The sequence below is a fragment of the Nerophis lumbriciformis genome, linkage group LG18, assembly GCF_033978685.3.
Source record: "Nerophis lumbriciformis linkage group LG18, RoL_Nlum_v2.1, whole genome shotgun sequence".
Lineage (NCBI taxonomy): Eukaryota > Metazoa > Chordata > Actinopteri > Syngnathiformes > Syngnathidae > Nerophis > Nerophis lumbriciformis.
This window is the reverse complement of record NC_084565.2, coordinates 11,923,714-11,945,000: the sequence shown is the minus strand read 5'-3', so window position 1 is coordinate 11,945,000 and position 21,287 is coordinate 11,923,714. Positions and strand designations below refer to the sequence as shown.

General features: G+C 41.6%; 1 protein-coding gene across 2 annotated transcripts in view; it reads left to right on the top strand.

The window, feature by feature from the left end:
- erbb3a (erb-b2 receptor tyrosine kinase 3a) overlaps positions 1–21,287 on the top strand; it is a 95,834-nt gene that overhangs the window by 48,227 nt on the left and 26,320 nt on the right. The window contains exons 15-22 of one of the 2 annotated variants that reach the window (XM_061977636.2): positions 6,649–6,803; positions 6,886–6,939; positions 7,005–7,146; positions 15,329–15,448; positions 15,520–15,618; positions 15,703–15,888; positions 15,970–16,125; positions 16,201–16,276. In XM_061977636.2, coding sequence (XP_061833620.1) covers positions 6,649–6,803; positions 6,886–6,939; positions 7,005–7,146; positions 15,329–15,448; positions 15,520–15,618; positions 15,703–15,888; positions 15,970–16,125; positions 16,201–16,276 — 988 coding nt within the window. The remainder of the gene's footprint in view (positions 1–6,648; positions 6,804–6,885; positions 6,940–7,004; positions 7,147–15,328; positions 15,449–15,519; positions 15,619–15,702; positions 15,889–15,969; positions 16,126–16,200; positions 16,277–21,287) is intronic. The other variant, XM_061977637.2, reaches the window with a different exon arrangement.

Below are 21,287 nucleotides of genomic sequence, written 5' to 3'. Positions count from 1 at the left end.
TACTTAAAATAAATACCTTGTGGTAAGAGTGTCCGCCCTGAAATCGGTAGGTTTTGAGTCATACCAAAGACTATAAAAATGGAACCCATTACCTCCCTGCTTGGCACTCAGCATCATGGGTTGGAATTGGGGGTTAAATCCCCACAATGATTCCCAGGCGCGGCTACCGCTGCTGCTCACTGCTCCCCTCAACTCCCAGGGGGTGGAACAAGGGAATGGGTCAAATGCAGAGGACATATTTCACCACACCTTAACTTCAACAGACACACTAGGTGTGGTGAAATTACTCTCTGCATTTGACCCATCCCCTTGGTCCACCCCCCGGGAGGTGAGGAGAGCAGTGAGCAGCATTGGTGGCAGCGCTCGGGAATCATTTTGGTGATCAAACCCCCAATTCTAAACCTTGATGCTGAGTGCCAAGCAGGGAGGTAGTGGGTCCCATTTCTATGTGTATATATAGTTATACATATGTATATATACAAATATGGTTATATATATGTGTATATGTGTAGATATGTGTATATATGGGTTTATATGTACAGTACAGGCCAAAAGTTTGGACACACCTTCTCATTCAATGTGTGACGTCACACAGTGATGCCAATACAAACAAACATGGCGGATAGAACAGCAAGCTATAGCGACATTAGCTCGGATTCAGACTCGGATTTCAGCGGCTTAAGCGATTCAACAGATTACGCATGTATTGAAACGGATGGTTGTAGTGTGGAGGCAGGTAGCGAAAACCAAATTGAAGAAGAAACTGAAGCTATTGAGCCATATCGGTTTGAACCGTGTGCAAGCGAAACCGACGAAAACGACACGACAGCCAGCGACACGGGAGAAAGCGAGGACGAATTCGGCGATTGCCTTCTAACCAACGATTGGTATGTGTTTGTTTGGCATTAAAGGAAACTAACAACTGAACTAGGTTTACAGCATATGAAATACATTTGGCAACAACCAGAGGTGGGTAGAGTAGCCAGAAATTGTACTCATGTAAGAGTACCGTTACTTTAGAGTTTTATTACTCAAGTAAAAGTAAGGAGTAGTCACCCAAATATTTACTTGAGTAAAAGTAAAAAGTATGTTGTGAAAAAACTACTCAAGTACTGAGTAACTGATGAGTAACCTGTTCGTTTAATGACGGCAACAAATAATGCTCAAAAACATAAAAATAGCACTGAACAAATTCAGAGTCAGGAATATCTCTTAAGCAACTAAAACAATAATATATTAAATAATAATACATTAAAATTAAATAAATTAAGGCAAATTGAGCCACAAACCATAAACTCTGATAGGTGTGGGCTGCACCTGAGAACACTGTGTACTTCTGATTGGTGTGAGTGTGTGTGCGACTGTCCGTGTGTGTGTGTGTGTGTGTGTGTGTGTGTGTGCATGTGTAAGTGTGTGTGCATGTGAAGTTTTGCATGTTCACTCAGAATCACTCAGTTAAGTGACTATTCAGTTTCAACAACAACTGGCTCTCAAGGTTCACACTGTGAAGCTGTGACCTTTTAGCCGTGAACAGGAGTCCTGCGTGACTAAAAAGTCTCTCACAGGCTGCAGATGCTGGGAGGCCTGTGTTGATTTTCAGTGACAGGCTCTTGATTTGAGGAAAGGAATGCAAGAGATCCATACCTCCAGTGGATGGACATGAAAGGTACCTCTCCAGCTCTCCTATTTTTGATTGTCCTGTACTCAGCGATGCAAAAAAGTAATCTTCATCAGAGTGACTACTGTTTGTGGGAGCATCATCCATCTCCAAGCCAGTGTCCAGGTGATTTTTGAGGTAGTCGAGGCCTGTGGCAAGTGAAAGTGATTTCAAAAGAATTAGGTCTGAACATATTTTTTTTCCTTTCTACTGTATAGCCTTTCAAACTGCTTGTTTTTTATGTGCTCCTAACTCTTGCTAGCCTATAATTTGTCACTGATAACAATATGAACTTAAATAAAAATAACATTACATGGATTGATATACACACATCTTCATTTGGAAAATTTGTACATGTGCATAAGTATATTATTTACCGTCATTTAAGATGCTCTCATCAGTGGTCCAGGATGTCCTGAATTTTGGTAGGAGTATAGCTGCTGCAATCAACTCAGGTTGTATCATCATCTCTCCAAAACGTTTCTGGATCCCCTCCTGCAGGACATCAATGAGAGGTCTACACACTTTGCAAGATGACTCCAACTTCTTCAGCTTGTCCTGCAACTGGTGAAGTGTTGGCAGCAGGAAGCCCATATACAATGATGATTGCCCTTGGAGGATGTTCAGGGCCATGGCAACAGGCTTCATTACAGCAGTGTACTCAGTCAAAAATGCCATTTCAGCTGTATTGAGCCTATAACAGATGTAAAGATGAAAGTTAGCTTTTAGCAACTTTTGATACATCCATTTTTTATCTTCATTATGTGTGTTAAATGAACATACAAACTACACAACAAATCAACTACAATTATCACATGACCATGTAAAGAAAACTATATTATGTTGCATTATATTGATCTTAAAACAGGTGGATTCACCCACATTAATCAGCAATGCCCACATTTGTTCTATTACACTTTAAACAATGTGAGTTCTGCCAACTTACATCTTCATCCGCAATGCTATGCACACATTGCGGAGTGCTTTTTCTCCTTGCTCCTTCTGAATGCGCACAACCCTTTCTACAGCAAAGAACAGGGAGCTCCAACGAGTTTGATTGGGTCGGAGAAACTGCATCTTGCATTCACGTTCCACAATTTCAAATGCTGTGGTTGACCTGCTGGTCTTATTCCACAGAGCACTACATTTTGCAAAAGCAGCACGTGACAACCTCTTGTATGTTTCGCTGCGTGCTCCAGCAGCAGTGGTGTCAACTGCAGAGATGAGATTGAGGAGATGGCATGCACACTTTTGGTGCTTTGGAAGATGATATTCGAGGCAAGTGTCATTATCCAAAATAGCAGACACATCTTGGTACTCCACCTCCGACTCACTCTCATCTTCTGACCCTTCTGAATCTCTCTCCTCCTGTCCATCATCAGCGACTCTGTCCTCTTTCTCCTGTGCACCATATACTCGAAAGGCCTTCAGGAAGTTTGAACCACTGTCTGTTGTTGTCCTGGTCACTTTTTCCCTGATTTGGTACTCGGAATGTACATCCTCTAATGCTGCAGCAAGCACATCAAATGTGTGTGAGCCTTTGAGACGCCTACAAGCTAATGCAGCGGAGTGTCTCTTTAGAGAGTTGGGGTCTATCCAGTGGCAGGTGACACCTAAGTAACTACGTTGTCTGGCAGACCAGCAGTCAGTTGTGGTAGCAACATGATTCACAGCACTCCGTTTTCTGACAATTATGCTCTTCATTGTCTTTGCAACTTCCTGTATTCTACAGCTAAATGTTTTTCTTGTCATAACTGTACACTGAGGTTGCAGGGATTCTATCATAGTCTTGAAGGATGGTGTCTCAACCACAGAAAATGGTTGATTGGCTTGACATACAAAATTTAGCACAAGCTTGTCAAGTGTTGTCTGCGTTACCCGCCGTGAAGAGACAGTAAGACAGCTTGTGATCTTTGCATTCTTGATGGGGGGGTCCCTCAGCAGAAGACGATCTTCTCTTTCTGTGGGATTCTATCAGGTCTGTGTATGTTGTCAATTTATTGGGGTGAACCCTCTGTTGACAGAAAAAAATATCAATGAGGCTACAGGGAATGTATCCATTAAAATACTCATCACCACACCATGATGGCGGGACACCATGACTTAAATGTGTGAAAAAACATACAGGTAGTAACTAACAGAAAAAATAAGTTAATAGAAAATACATTGTTTTATTCACTGAAATCAACTGGCAAAACTTTAAGCTTTAACTTTATGTCCTCTCTATCGTGGCTAAGTTACTCTGCTTTGCTGTGTGTGTGTGTCTCTCTGTCTTCTGTCTATAAGGCTGCAGTAGGTTAATAAATTATACCCACACGATGTACATTTGACAGTGATTCATAGCAGGGAAGCTAACATCAGCCTACAGTGACAGCCAAAATATCTACTCACGTTACTTACCGCGATGTGCTTCCTCAAGTTTGACGTTGAGTTACAGTAAGCTGAAATGTCCACTTGTTTGGGGAGACACAAATGACAACGCATTACATAACTCTTATTTTTGGTTGTCTGAAGCGTGAACATCGATTTCATGTGAGGCAAGGGGTGTTCTTCCTCTTCTGGTGCGTTCGTTGTTGTCGCTGCCATTGTTCTCGTTTGCCGCTGAAACTTAATGTATATTTAATCATGTGACCACCTGGCTCTGTTTCATTGGTGAAACGACCTCAAACGTCACCAATGACTGTATTTGATTGGTGAAACGGAGTCAAACGTCATCAGTGACTGCATTTGATTGGATGAAACGCAGGCATGCGCTAGATCTACTATGAAGGTCTGTGACAAACCAAAACAAACAAAGCGTGCATTAACGATCGATAAAAAAATTAGTAGCGAGTAGCGAGCTGAATGTAGATAAATGGAGCGGAGTAAAAGTAGCGTTCCTTCTCTATAAATATACTCAAGTAAAAGTAAAAGTATGTTGCATTAAAACTACTCTTAGAAGTACAATTTATCCCAAAAGTTACTCAAGTAGATGTAACGGAGTAAATGTAGCGCGTTACTACCCACCTCTGGCAACAACATGCACTTTGAGAGTGCAGACAGCCCAATTTTCATCAATTAATATATTCTGTAGACATACCCTCATCCACTCTCTTTTCCTGAAAGCTGATCTGTCCAGCCCAGTTGGAAATGCATCTGCTTTGAGTGTCGCAGGATATCCACGCATTCTTGCCATCTCTGTCGTAGCATAGCTTTCGTCGGTAAAGTGTGCGGAACAAACGTCCAATTTCTTGCCACTTTCGCATCTTTGGGCCACTGGTGCAACTTGAATCCGTCCCTGTTCGTGTTGTTACACCCTCCGACAACACACCGACGAGGCATGATGTCTCCAAGGTACGGAAAACAGTCGAAAAAACGGAAAAAAACAGAGCTGATTTGACTCGGTGTTTGTTTGAGAAAATGGCGGATTGCTTCCCGATGTGACGTCACGTTGTGACGTCATCGCTCCGAGAGCGAATAATAGAAAGGCGTTTAATTGGCCAAAATTCACCCATTTAGAGTTCGGAAATCGGTTCAAAAAATATATGGTCTTTTTTCTGCAACATCAAGGTATATATTGACGCTTACATAGGTCTTCTGATAATGTTCCCCTTTAATAATTTCACACATAAGTCGCACCCCTGGCCAAACTTTTGAAAAAAACTGCGACTTATAGTCCGAAAAATACGGTAACGGTTTTGTAGATACCGCGGTATTGCCGTTTCAAAGTCTCCACCACATTGCCGTGACGTGCGACAGTATCAAATTAAAACTTGGTGAGTGTAGTTTTTTTCTGGCGCTTAAAAATAAAGTACATCTCTCAAAATCCTCTGCACAGCGTGGGGGCATGGTACGCCATAAGCAGGACGTGACCTATGTTTGTACTCGTAGTAGATAAGACGAATAGTTTTTAGAACAGTTCCTGAAAATTCCATCAAAATATGTCCATAACTGTGTGAGTTATGTGGCTAACAAACACACAAACAAGCCCTGGCGAACACAAAACCTCTGTGGCAGAGGGAAGAAAGTCTGCTTTCTGAAAAGCAAAGCGCACCACCTTTGTCTCGAGCGTTTCCAAGGCGACACAGAACTCGTACCGTCGCACCACAGGGAAAATACCAAAAAAAAAACCTGTACACCGCGAGAAACAGGAGTAAACTGAAAACTCCTCAATCCATCCATCCATCCATTTGTCCACCGCTTGTCCCTCTCAATGTGGCCCAGAAAAGATATTTGAAGCTAAACATTCGTTTATGTCATAATTACATTATTAAAAGTTGTGTTCTTAGTTTTTCAGAAAAACATAATTTTCCCGACTGTTTTAAAAATGTCCAGTGTAGAGGACACTTTATTGGCTTTATTATTTTACATTCGTTAAACACAATGTTTACATTGGCACTTTACGATACTCAACTGTAAGTTTTTGTTGATATTTTTTTAAACAACGGGTGTTCCGCACTTGAAAATATGTGTTTGTAGTAACAAATATGATTCGAACATTTGAGCATTATGTTTGTGTTCAATTACAGTAAGTGTGTTTATTTGATTTTCCTTTATTTATTTACCTGCCACTTCATTTTACACATTTTAACATTTTCACATATTTTGTTTAATTTTTGGACATCCACCACAATATTATCGTGCTGTTCCGTTAATACCGTGATAATCATAAGATTGGTAATAAAAGTTAAAAATATTGTCAGACTTTCTGTGATTTCTTCTGGGGGCTACAATATATTATATTACTTTAATTAGTTTTCCATCCATCTATTTTCTACCGCTTGTCCCTTTCGGGGTCACAGGGGGTGCTGGAGCCTATCTCAGCTGCATTATCCGAGAGCGAATAATAGAAAGGCGTTTAATTCGCCAAAATTCACCCATTTAGAGTTCGGAAATCAGTTAAAAAAATATATGGTCTTTTTTCTGCAACATCAAGGTATATATTGACGCTTACATAGGTCTGGTGATAATGTTCCCCTTTAAAACTCACCTCAAATTCTGCGCCCCGTTAGGGAGCCGATCAGTGTGTCGCATGCGCCAACCTGCAGGACGGCCCCCACTGTGTGACTTTGTGTCCTGAGGGTGTGATGGGAGGCGAGGGAGTTATCTTCAAGTACCCAAACAAGCAAGGCCGCTGTGAGCAGTGTCACACCAACTGCACCCAAGGGTAAGACGACAATGTCTATGCGAAGAATGCTGTGTGTTTTCTGCATGAAGCTGACTCACTTTTCTATCATTTCTCTCTATAGGTGCTTAGGTCCAACAATTGGGGACTGTGTCGGGTCTTCCAGATCCATTTCTGGGTAGGAATCTTTTTTGTGCTCGTAATTTAGTGTCAGCAAAGTGATATTGTCTTTTTGATCTCCAGGCAAGCCACCACAGCCATCGTGCTGGGAGTCATCGCCCTTCTGTTCGCCAGCTTCTCTGTTTTCGTGCTGAGTGTTCTGTATCGCCGAGGCCTCGCCATCCGTCGCAAACGAGCTATGAGGAGATACATGGCCAGTGGAGAGGTGAGGCTTTGGTTTGGGTTTATTATTCTTCTGGGTTTCTTGACATTATGAAAAAGGGTAAAGAACCCATTTTAATGCACGCGGTAACAGGGGTGTAACGGTACGCCATCGTAAGGTAACGTCATTTCCCAACTAATTTTTGGACAAATGTTATTTTGCACATCAACTGCCAGCACAAGTGTGTAACCCATTGGCGTTGTTAGGCTCAAGCCCCCCTAAAATGTTCTTAAGCCCCCCTAAATAATTTGGTGTTATATATATATATATATATATATATATATATATATATATATAATTTTTTTTAATTTTTTTTTTTTTTTAACAAATACATGCCGACATATTCATTATAAAGTGGCCCGAATATGAGTTTAAATAAATGAATCGTATAACCTGTCATTATTCACTCAGTTTCCCCTCACTTCATAGCGCAAATCACCAAAAATTATTCCTGGGCGTGGCACCGCTGCTGCCCACTGCTCCCCTCACCTCCCAGGGGGTGAACAAGGGGATGGGTCAAATGCAGAGGACACATTTCACCACACCTAGTGTGTGTGTGTGTGTGACAATCATTGCTACTTTAAGGGAGAGAGCCCCTTTAGTGTGTCGGTATCCAATCCATTCCACTTGTTCATATAGAAAATGCCCACATCCCTCAAAATCCAGTCCGCATTTTCTCTGCGACCTTGCTTGCGGTCCTTGGACTTGTCTTGTAGAATCTATATAAAGTAATATACATTAGTCTAATGTTAAAACAATGAAAAAAACATTACATATTAGAGATGCGCGGATAGGCAATTATTTCATCCGCAACCGCATCACAAAAGTCGTCAACCATCCGCATCCACCCGAACTAACATTTAATCAAAACCGCACCCGCCCGCCATCCGCCACCCGCCCGTTGTTATATATCTAATATAGACGATGCAAGGCATTAGTGAGGTTATAAATCTTTTGCCTGTTAAAGAAAGGAGACTGATCCAATGCAGCAGAGACATTCAATGCGTGCCACGCTGTCACGGCCCAGACGCACACCAGTGCGCAATCATCTGGGAGCCGCGCTGAGCGCACCTCCAAGCGCACTCGCGCCACTCAAACTGCTGCAGGCAGCTGCGTTCTATCTTGTTTTAACATCCTGTGGCACTCTTCTGGGATCACGGCGGACTTAACTGCTCATGCTCAGGGTGTTTGTGGAGGTTCGGGGTTTTGCACAAATGTGATGCACCATGTTAGATGTCCCGGTTTTGTGACTGTCGTAGACATAAACAGCGTCGCAGCTCTTGCAAATCATGTAGCCAGCATTACTATCATCCTGATTTACAACCTCATAAAAACGAGTCCACGCTGAACTTTTCTGGCCTTTTTTTCCCCTGGTCTTTAGTATTCCCTTTTTTAGTTTGTCGCGTACCACGTTTGCTGCCGGCGTTGCCATCTCTTTTTTTTTCTTCTTCTGTTGTGGCATATGCTGCAGGTGCCTGCTCGTTTTTCGTATGTGGGTAACAACATTTAACTATGTATATATATTTCCGAATTGGTTTAACTGCCACCCGCCTGAATCTATTTAAAATCAAATTTTTTTTTTTTCAACCGCCCGACCCGCGGATAATCCGCGGACTCCGCGGTTGTGTCCGCAAACCGCGCATCTCTATTACATATATTTGTTTTATTGTATTGTTACATTAATAGCTGTTGTATTGTTATAGGATGGCTTGTTAAACATTTCATAGGATTTTCAGAGGGAGGAAAAACCAAGACATTTAATATAAAATGTCAAATTAATAAATACATTAAAAGAAAAAGAGAAAAAATGGTTAAAAGCCATCGTCCCGGGGAGCATTTCATTTCGTCCCGTGCATTTTTTAAATAATACTAATAACAATGAATCATTTCTAAGTCTTTGTTAGCCGTTTGTGTAGTTTTGTGCTCGTGCGCTACGTTCGCTCGCGTCCTGTGCATCTCCTGGGGGCTAAGCCCCCCCTGTCCTTAAAAGCTAGTGACGCCCCTGGTGTAACCCACATGTGCACACATAAAACATGAAATATTTACACATGCCCTTGTGTTCATTCACAAATGTAACAAAAGCCTGTAACACGACGCACGGTATAGCGCACCAGAGGGCGCTGTCTTAATCCGTTCGTGATAGTGTTTTTCCGTTCCATGCGGCAGGTTTTTCCTTTTTGGGTGGTTGCGTCGATCATCTTTGGCTTTAGGGCTGCGTTGTGTGCATTTTGTTGTTTCTTCTCCAAGATGACGGTGAGTCCATAACGCAGTAAATGGCTGACTGAAAGACTGTGTGAATGCGTTTGATTTAATGCATACTTGCCAACCTAGAGACCTCCGATTTCGGGAGGCGGGGGGAGGCGGTGGTGTGTTTGTGGGCAGGGGTGGGGCGGGGGGCGTGGGTGGGGCGAGGGCGTGGTTAGGGGCGTGGTTAAGAGGGGAGGAGTATATTTTCAGCTAGAATTCACCAAGTCAAGTATTTCATATATATAAGAATTAAGTATTTCATATATATATATATATATATATATATATATATATATATATATATATATATATATATATATATATATATATAAATACTTGACTTTCAGTGAATTCTAGCTATATATATATATATATATATATATATATATATATATATATATATATATATATATATATATATATATATATATATATATATATATATATATATATGTATTTATTTTATTATATATATATGTATGTCATACTTGCCAACCTTGAGACCTCCAATTTCGGGAGGTGGGGGGTGGGTGCAGGGGGCGTGGTTGGGGCGGGGGCGTGGTTGGGGGCGTGGTTAAGAGGGGAGGAGTATAGTTACAGCTAGAATTCACCAAGTCAAGTATTTCATATATATATCCCTGCGACCCCGAAGGGAATAAGCGGTAGAAAATGGATGGATGGATGGATGGATGGATATATATATATATAAGAAATAATTGACTTTCAGTGAATTCTAGCTATATATATATATATATATATATATATATATATATATATATATATATATATATATATATATATATATATATATATATAAAAGAAATACTTGAATTTCAGTGTTCATTTATTTACACATATACACACACACATAACACTCATCTACTCATTGTTGAGTTAAGGGTTGAATTGTCCATCCTTGTTCTATTCTCTGTCACTATCTTTCTAACCATGCTGGACACCCTCTCTGATGATGCATTGCTGTGTGGCATGCACAAAAGTGCTTTCATCAAATGCACTAGATGGCAGTATTGTCCTGTTTAAGAGTGTCACAACATTGCTGTTTACGGCAGACGGACTGCTTTACTGTAGACCTTCTTTATATTGTGGGAAAGCGGACTCAGGTCCGCATGGAGCTGGAGGGGGCGTGGCCTCCAGCTCCGCCTGAATTCCGGGAGATTTTCGGGAGAAAATTTGTCCCGGGAGGTTTTCGGGAGAGGCACTGAATTTCGGGAGTCTCCCGGAAAATCCGGGAGGGTTGGCAAGTATGGATTTAATGTGACCCATTCAGCAATGTCATTAGTCTGATGTTTTGAGGCTAAATATATTGGCGGCATGCATATCTCATAAACCCTAAAAAAAAAATCCATAAATTAGCCGCAGCATTGTATGAAGTGCAGGGTTCAAAGTGTGGGCCAAAAAATCGACCGGAAATTGCGATAACTTGATTTTAAGGTCACGGTTTGGTTCATTTTTGCAACAGCAAGGAAACGAAATGCAAAACAAAACTGCTTCGTTTTCGTGTAAACAGCTTTAAATGGAACATAAAAAAACTGCAAACAGGTTGTCCTTGAATTAAAATAATTTGAATAAGATAAATAGCAAATATATCAATAATTTAAAAGATATATCGTAAAGACAGGGTTTCCTCTTAATGTCATTGAATGTGACGCACCACCTTGGCATTTTCATTACCGCCACACCTTGAAAATATATATATTTTTTTACTTGAAAACTTGGCCCTGCGATGAGGTGGCGACTTGTCCAGGGTGTACCCCGCCTACTGCCCGAATGCAGCTGAGATAGGCTCCAGCACCCCCTGTGACCCCGAAAGGGACAAGCGGTAGAAAATGGATGGGTGGATGGAAAACTAATTAAAGTAATATAATATATTGTAGCCCCCAGAAGAAATCACAGAAAGTCTGACAATATTTTTAACTTTTATTACCAATCTTATGATTATCACGGTATTAACGGAACAGCACGAAAATATTGTGGTGAATGTCCAAAAATTAAACAAAATATGTAAAAATGTTAAAATGTGTAAAATGAAGTGGCAGGTAAATAAATAAAGGAAAATCAAACACTTACTGTAATTGAACACAAACATAATGCTCAAATGTTCGAATCACATTTATTACTACACAAACATATTTTCAAGTGCGGAACACCCGTTGTTTAAAAAAATATCAACAAAAACTTACAGTTGAGTATCTTAAAGTGCCAATGTTAACATTGTGTGTAACGAATGTAAAATAATAAAGCCAATAAAGTGTCCTCTACACTGGACATTTTTAAAACAGTCGGGAAAATTATGTTTTTCTGAAAAACTAAGAACACAACTTTTAATAATGTAATTATGACATAAATGAATGTTTAGCTTCAAATATCTTTTCTGGGCCACATTGAGAGGGACAAGCGGTGGACAAATGGATGGATGGATGGATTGAGGAGCTTTTCAGTTTACTCCTGTTTCTCGCGGTGTACAGTTTTTTTTTGTGGTATTTTCCCTGTGGTGCGACGGTACGAGTTCTGTGTCGCCTTGAGACAAAAGGTGGTGTGCTTTGCTTTTCAGAATGCAGACTTTCTTCCCTCTGCCACAGAGGTTTTGTGTTCGCCAGGGCTTGTTTGTGTGTTTGTTAGCCACATAACTCACACAGTTATGGACATATTTTGATGGAATTTTCAGGAACTGTTCTAAAAACTATTCGTCTTATCTACTACGAGTACAAACATAGGTCACGTCCTGCTTATGGCGTACCATGCCCCCACGCTGTGCAGAGGATTTTGGGAGATGTAGTTTATTTTTAAGCGCCAGAAAAAAACGACACTCACCAAGTTTTAATTTGATACTGTCACACGTCACGGCAATGTGGTGAAGACTTTGAAACGGCAATACCGCGGTATCTACAAAACCGTTACCGTATTTTTCGGACTATAAGTCGCAGTTTTTTTCATAGTTTGGCCGGGGGTGCGACTTATGTGTGAAATTATTAAAGGGGAACATTATCACCAGACCTATGTAAGCGTCAATATATTCCTTGATGTTGCAGAAAAAAGACCATATATTTTTTTAACCGATTTCCGAACTCTAAATGGGTGAATTTTGGCGAATTAAACGCCTTTCTATTATTCGCTCTCGGAGCGATGACGTCACAACGTGACGTCACATCGGGAAGCAATCCGCCATTTTCTCAAACACATTACAAACACCGAGTCAAATCAGCTCTGTTATTTTCCGTTTTTTCGACTGTTTTTCGTACCTTGGAGACATCATGCCTCGTCGGTGTGTTGTCGGAGGGTGTAACAACACAAACAGGGACGGATTCAAGTTGCACCAGTGGCCCAAAGATGCGAAAGTGGCAAGAAATTGGACGTTTGTTCCGCACACTTTACCGACGAAAGCTATGCTACAACAGAGATGGCAAGAATGTGTGGATATCCTGCGACACTCAAAGCAGATGCATTTCCAACGATAAAGTCAAAGAAATCTGCCGCCAGACCCCCATTGAATCTGCCGGAGTGTGTGAGCAATTCAGGGACAAAGGACCTCGGTAGCACGGCAAGCAATGGCGGCAGTTTGTTCCCGCAGACGAGCGAGCTAAACCCCCTATCGACCCTAGCTTCCCTGGCCTGCTGACATCAACTCCAAAACTGGACAGATCGGCTTTCAGGAAAAGAGAGCGGATGAGGGTATGTCTACAGAATATATTAATTGATGAAAACTGGGCTGTCTGCACTCTCAAAGTGCATGTTGTTGCCAAATGTATTTCACATGCTGTAAACCTAGTTCATAGTTGTTAGTTTCCTTTAATGCCAAACAAACACATACCAATCGTTGGTTAGAAGGCGATCGCCGAATTCGTCCTCGCTTTCTCCCGTGTCGCTGGCTGTCGTGTCGTTTTCGTCGTTTTCGCTTGCATACGGTTCAAACCGATATGGCTCAATAGCTTCAGTTTCTCCTTCAATTTCGTTTTCGCTGCCTGCCTCCACACTACAACCATCCGTTTCAATACATGCGTAATCTGTTGAATCGCTTAAGCCGCTGAAATCCGAGTCTGAATCCGAGCTAATGTCGCTATAAACTTGCTGTTCTATGCGCCATGTTTGTTTGTATCGGCATCACTATGTGACGTCACAGGAAAATGGACGGGTGTATATAACGATGGTTAAAATCAGGCACTTTGAAGCTTTTTTTAGGGATATTGCGTGATGGGTAAAATTTTGAAAAAAACTTCGAAAAATAAAATAAGCCACTGGGAACTGATTTTTAATGGTTTTAACCCTTCTGAAATTGTGATAAGGTTCCCCTTTAACACATTACCGTAAAATATCAAATAATATTATTGATCTCATTCACGTAAGAGACTAGACGTATAAGATTTCATGGGATTTAGCGATTAGGAGTGACAGATTGTTTGGTAAACGTATAGCATGTTCTATATGTTATAGTTATTTGAATGACTCTTACCATAATATGTTACGTTAACATACCAGTTGGTTATTTATGCCTCATATAACGTACACTTATTCAGCCTGTTGTTCACTATTCTTTATTTATTTTAAATTGCCTTTCAAATGTCTATTCTTGCTGTTGGGTTTTATCTAATAAATTTCCCCCAAAAATGCGACTTATATATGTTTTTTTCCTTCTTTATTAAGCATTTTCGGCCGGTGCGACTTATACTCCGGAGCGACTTGTAGTCCGAAAAATATGGTACATGCCTGGTACGTAGGGATGAATTACATCAATCTTCCTTAAGCAGCAGCTTAGCTTATGACTGTCGCTGATTGTAAAGTGGCTGCCATTGGGATTCATTGCTTTGTCCCCAACTGTAAGCCATCCATCCATCCATCCATCTTCTTCCGCTTTTCTGAGGTCGGGTCGCGGGGGCAGCAGCCTAAGCAGGGGAGCCCAGACTTCCCTCTCCCCAGCCACTTTGTCCAGCTCCTCCCGGGGGATCCCGAGGCGTTCCCAGGCCAGCCGGGAGAGATAGTCTTCCCAACGTGTCCTGGGTCTTCCCCGTGGCCTCCTACCGGTCGGACGTGCCCGAAACACCTTCCTAGAGAGGCGTTCGGGTGGCATCCTGACCAGATGCCCGAACCACCTCATCTGGCTCCTCTCCATGTGGAGGAGCAGCGGCTTTACTTTGAGCTCCCCCCAGATGGCAGAGCTTCTCACCCTATCTCTAAGGGAGAGACCCGCCACCCGGCGGAGGAAACTCATTTCGGCCGCTGGTACCCGTGATCTTGTCCTTTCGGTCATAACCCAAAGCTCATGACCATAGGTGAGGATGGGAACGTAGATCGACCGGTAAATTGAGAGTTTTGCTTTCCGGCTCAGCTCCTTCTTCACCACAACGGATCGATACAGCGTCCGCATTACTGAAGACGCCGCACCGATCCGCCTGTCGATCTCACGATCCACTCTTCCCTCACTCGTGAACAAGACTCCGAGGTACTTGAACTCCTCCACTTGGGGCAAGATCTCCTCCCCAACCCGGAGATGGCACTCCACCCTTTTCCGGGCGAGAACCATGGACTTGGACTTGGAGGTGCTGATTCTCATCCCAGTCGCTTCACACTCGGCTGCGAACCGATCCAGCGAGAGCTGAAGATCCTGGCCAGATGAAGCCATCAGGACCACATTATCTGCAAAAAGCAGAGACCTAATCCTGCAGCCACCAAACCAGATCCCCTCAACGCCTTGACTGCGCCTAGAAATTCTGTCCATAAAAGTTATGAACAGAATCGGTGACAAAGGGCAGCCTTGGCGGAGTCCAACCCTCACTGGAAACGTGTCCGACTTACCGCCGGCAATGCGGACCAAGCTCTGGCACTGAGCATACAGGGAGCGGACTGCCACACTGTAAGCCAGTCATCTGGAAATGAAGGACATGAACAAATATGACAGAGTTCCTTTTACATTGTGTTTGCTCAGAGCTTTGAGTCTCAGGATCCCGGAGAGAAGGGTCCCAAAGTCGACCCTCGCATCCTGACGGCCACACAGGTGCGGAAGATCAAGCTGCTGGGTAACGGAGTGTTTGGATTTGTTCACAAGGTTTGTAACCAGGAGCTTCTTGCAAAACATTTGTGCAGTTTTGTCAAATGGCTGCTTTCCGTATTGTACAGGGTGTTTGGATTCCTGAAGGCGACACGGTGAAGCTCCCAGTTGCCATAAAAACAATTCATGATCGCACTGGACGGCAGACGTTCTTTGAAGTGACTGATGTGAGACCGGACAAAACAGAATTGGCTATTGAGCACTCATTTTCTATGCTGGATGTAACTCACTCATGACTTCTCTGTTTCCAGCACATGTTGGCGATTGGAAGCTTGAGCCACGCCAACGTAGTCCGGATCCACGGGATCTGCCCCGGTCAAGATCTGCAGCTCGTCAGCTTGCTCAGCAGCCAGGGCTCCCTGCTGGACCACGTCAGGAACAACAAGAACAAGCTCAGTCCGCAGAGGCTCCTCAACTGGTGTGTGCAGATCGCAAAGGTAAACAGGCTGGAGTCCCACTTCCTTACACAAGAATAGGCCGTCTGGTGGGTTCCTCACGCTGTTTTCCACTCTGCCCAGGGTATGTTTTACCTGGAGGAAAACGGCATGGTTCACAGGAACCTGGCAGCCAGAAATGTGCTGCTGAAGAATAACTACACCGCCCAGATCTCAGACTACGGCATCGCAGACTTACTGTACCCAGACGACAAGAAATACTATTACAATGAAGTCAAGGTTGGTAGACGAGCCAAAAAAAAAAAATGTCACACCCTAAGATATTTGAATGAAATACTTGGCTTGTATCTTTAGATGCCAATCAAGTGGATGGCCTTGGAGAGCATCCTGTTTCGCAGATACACTCATCAAAGCGATGTTTGGAGTTACGGTGAGTTTTCATTGCCATGGAGTTGTTTGTACAACCGCACTGCCGAGTTTCTGCAATTAGCAGCATGCGCTCTGACTAGAACGATGCAATAGACACAGCTATTAGCCAGCTGGAAAGTCCTATCTTCAAGCCACTTTTCGGCTTCCTTCAAAAACGGTTGGTTTTGAGAGGCGAAGTTGTCAGAAGCAAATTAAACCGTCTTTTTACCACACCCCTTCACGCTGACTAGCCTTTCGTCCCCACCCCGGCAGCCTTGTTTAGAAGTTGTTTTTGTTTTGTTTTCCTAAGACCGTACGGAATATCGACGCCGGTGATCGCCACCGCCGATCTAATTTTTACTTGACTTTCACCGCAACACAACATGCCAATTGAGATAGCGAGACCATGGGGTCTACCGTGGTTTTTTTGTCGGCTGAATGAGGAGACGACGTGGCGGACACAAAGTGAGGAAGCAGGGTCGGAAATTTCTGGTACGAAATGCTGGCTAAGGTTAAAATGTTGTAATTATCTCTCCAATGCCAAAGCCTGGATGTATGCATGGGTATATTGACAATAAAATGCTTTTCTATTCTTTATCATGTTAATACTTTTACTGCACTGCTGCGTCAAATCCTAGAATAGAGGCTCAAGCCGGCCAATACAGTTAGCTATGCTCCGGGCAACATAATCGTTCGTGAACCGGACTATGATACTAACTGGTCCATTGCCAAACCCAGTAGGCACTGATCCAATTGGAAGTAGTTTTTAAGAAGATCTTTCTTTATTTTGCCGGTAGACGTTGATGCTATTGTGTCACATTAGAAGGCTAAACTAGCTACACAACAACTCGAACTAAGACTGCTAACTCACACATTTCTAAACAACTGTTATGTCATTAAAAATATTTTTTTTTCCCTCGGAGGTCTGTGGTTGAAGCTAGGGATGTCCCGATCCAGGTTTTTGCACTTCCGATCCGATACCGATGTTGTTTTTGCACTTCCGATCCGATACCGATACTGGCCTATCCGAGCATTTAAAGTTATTTAGCCTACTTAGTTGTCAGAATCATGTTGAAAAGGGTTTTAGTACTCTTGATAACAACTAGCCAGCTGAATTAGGGGAGTTTGAATAATACACAATGGTTGGTAACAAGAAACTGACCTGTTTATTCAAGGATAAACACAAAACAGACAAAATTATACATGACAAACAAAAATGGCATCATTGAACTAGGGCTGGGCGATATGGCCTTTTTTTAATATCGCAATATTTTAAGGCCATATTGCGATACACAATATATATCTCGATATTTTGCCTTAGCCTTGAATGAACACTTGATGCATATAATCACAGCAGTATGATGATTCTATGTGTGTACATTAAAACATTCTTCTTCATACTGCATTAATATATGCTACTTTTAAACTTTCATGCAGAGAAGGAAATCACAACTAAAAAAATCACTATTTTTTTCATACGGTGTTGATCTGGAAATGTTGGCCTCGGCATTTTGATGGTGTGGGCGTGTGGCACCGAATGGAGATGTTGACGTGCGGAGTTTCAAACACTCTTCATTCTCTAGCAGGGGACTTTTCAAATGATGCTACATATTAGCAGTAATGCTACTTTTTATAGCAACGCTTTTGCTCCACACTTGACAAATTATGGTTGTCTGTTTGACATATTCCCACTTGAAGCCAAACCACCGCCAGACGATGGACCCCCCCGCTGTTTTTTGGGGGAATGAATTAATTCTTCCTTCATTCGTATTACCACTCGCACGCAATGTTCCCTCTAATTTTTCATGTGTGTGAGCAAACGCAAAAACTCCCTGAGCATTGAGTGGAGCCCATGTGAGCGACATCAGACGTGCACACTGTGGCTACACCAGCAGCACACCTGTCCCAAACCTGACTAAATAACAACTTCAATTTCCATCCATCCATCCGTTTTCTACCGCGTGTCCCTTTCGGGGTCGCGGGGGGTGCTGGAGCCTATCTCAGCTGCATTCGGGCTGAAGGCGGGGTACACCCTGGACAAGTCCCCACCTTATTGCAGGGCCAACACAGATTGACAGACAACATTCTCTTATTATTATAATCAAATGACAGCAGTCATTTCCATGAGGTTATTTTCTAATGTAAGTGTTTAGGCCCACTTACAATGACAATAACAAAAAATATTGTTTTTCATGAACTGTGTACTTGTATTGTTTGTCTGGGTGGAGGTCCTGCTTTGGAAATAATTTGTACCCCTTTCAGACATTGCATTTAGTTCCCATTAAAACATTCACATGTTGCACAATGAGATGTAAGCAGGGGATCATGAGTACATTCCTGCAACTTCCTGTTTGTAAAAAATATATTTTTATTAGTATTTATTTAATATACTAACAGCACTTCATGATTCATATTTATAAATTAAGATTGCTAATAAATGACACTAGAATAAGCACACATTTGATTTATAAATCATAGTGTAACGACCTGGAATGACACTTTATGTGTGGTGTTGGAGTTGTCCGACTTTTTGTGTGGCTGTAAACGCATCACTGGCTAAGTGCCATATGTGCATGTGTTGGCGCAAGTGAGAAAGAGCGAGCGGCTGCTGTTGATATAACAAAGTTGCTTTTGGTCTGGTTTGTACTGCAGAAAATGACCACTTTTGCTAGATATCTTTTTTTTTTACTAATATTTTGGTGATGTGTTTATGGCCGACAATGAAGAGTTTTGCTCAGTAAAGTGATGGATGGAATTCATGTCCTCAAAGCGTCTCGACAGACGTTACAATATTTGAGTTATTATTCCTAACCAACCCGCAAACCATGTCAAAATCTCCTCAAACGTGTCTTAATTGTTTGTGCTATATTTGTGCTCTATAGTTATTAACGTTTTATGATTCATAACCCGGTCTATTTATGATTGATAAGCATATTAATTACACAATAATAACATAAAAACCATTAGTCGTTAGTAACTCATAAACTAAAATGGTTAGACCAACATTTTTTTGCAGCACAAATGATTGTGACTCGTTTGGGTCTATGATTAATACCACGTTAATTACTAGTTAATAATATACAAACCACTAAGCGTTAATAACCTAAAAACTATAATAGTTAGACATAAAAAGTTTGCAGCACAAACGATTGGGACACTTTTGGGGAGATTTTAAAATAGTTGTGGGGGTTGTCTATGATTAATAGCAAATTAATTACATGTTAATAACATAAAAACTGTAAAATGCTAATAACATAAAAACAACAATAGTTAGGCCAAAGCTTTTTTGAGGCACAAACGATTGGGACACATTTGGGGAGATTTTGAAATAGTTGGCGATTTAGAGGGGTGCCTATTTATGAATAACATGTTAATTACACGTTGATAACATAAAAAACATTAAAAACTAATATTTACACCACAAATGTTTGCAGCACAAACGATTGGGACCCGTTTGGGGAGATTTTTAAATAATTGGGAGGGGGGGGGGGGGGGGGGGGGGGTTTCTATATATGTTTAATAACATGTTAATTACACGTTAATAATAACATAAAAAAACATAAAACGTTAATAACTTAAACTATAATAGTTAAACCCAAAATATTTGCAGCACAAACAATTGAGACACGTTTGGGGAGATTTTGAAATGACAGTCGGGGGTGTCTATGATTAATAACACGTTAATTACATGTTAATAACACAAAAACTGTAAAACGCTAATAACTTAAAAACTATTATTGTTAGACCAAAAATGTTTGCAGCACAAACAATTAGGACAAGTTTGGGGAGATTTTGAAATAGTTAAATTCAGATGTCTATTTATGATGAATAACATGTTAATTAAACGTTAACATAAAAACCATGAAACGTTAACTTTAAAACTATAATAGACCAAAACATTTTGCAGCACAAACAATTGGCACGTTTGAGAAGATTTTGAAATATTTTTTTTTGGGACGGGGAGGGGGGGGGGGGCTATAATACTAACTAGAAATGTGTGAATGGTACGTTAGCAATGTTAGTTCGAGTTGTTGTGTAGCTAGTTTAGCCTTCTAATGTGAGAAAATAGCATCAAAATAGGGAAAGAGATTCCTAGATACTACATCCAATTGGATCAGTGCCTACTGTGTTTGGCAATGGGCCAGTTACAGTTAGTATTACAGTCCGGTTCTATTTATGATCAACACGTTAATTACATGTTAATGACATAAAAAACAAAAGTATACTATAATAGTTACACCAAAATGTGTCATGATCTGTGGTCTGGATTATGTTTTTGTTATTTTTTGTTAGTTTTGGACTCTTTTAGTTCCTATTTGCGCTCCATTGTTTGTTTAGTTAACATGGCGATTTATTAGTTTCACCTGCCTCATGTGTTCGGGACTAATCAAGAGACTATTATTTAAGCCTGTCTTTGCAGTTGGTCGTCTTGGTGTCATTGCTCTCTTCATGCCACAGTTTCATGCTTGTTTCATGCTTCATTCATGCTGCTCGTTCCATGTCCGATTCCAAGTTTTTGCTAGTTATTTGTTTCATGCCACAGTAAGTCTTGTTTGTTCAACTGTATGTCCATAGTTCAGGCTAAGTGTTAGCGTCTATGTTTCCTGCGTTAAGTTTTATGTGCAATCGGCACGCTTTCCTTTTGTTTTAGTTCCTGTCTTTTGTCATATGTAGGATTAATTATGATAATAATAGGATAATAGGATTATTCAGTAATGCGGACGCTGTATCGATCCGTTGTGGTGAAGAAGGAGCTGAGCCGGAAGGCAAAGCTCTCAAATTATCAGTTGATCTACATTCCCATCCTCACCTATGGTCATGAGCTTTGGGTTATGACCGAAAGGACAAGATCACGGGTACAAGCGGCCCAAATGAGTTTCCTCCGCCGGGTGGCGGGGCTCTCCCTTAGAGATAGGGTGAGAAGCTCTGTCATCCGGGGGGAGCTCAAAGTAAAGCCGCTGCTCCTCCACATCGAGAGGAGCCAGATGAGGTGGTTCGGGCATCTGGTCAGGATGCCACCCGAACGCCTCCCT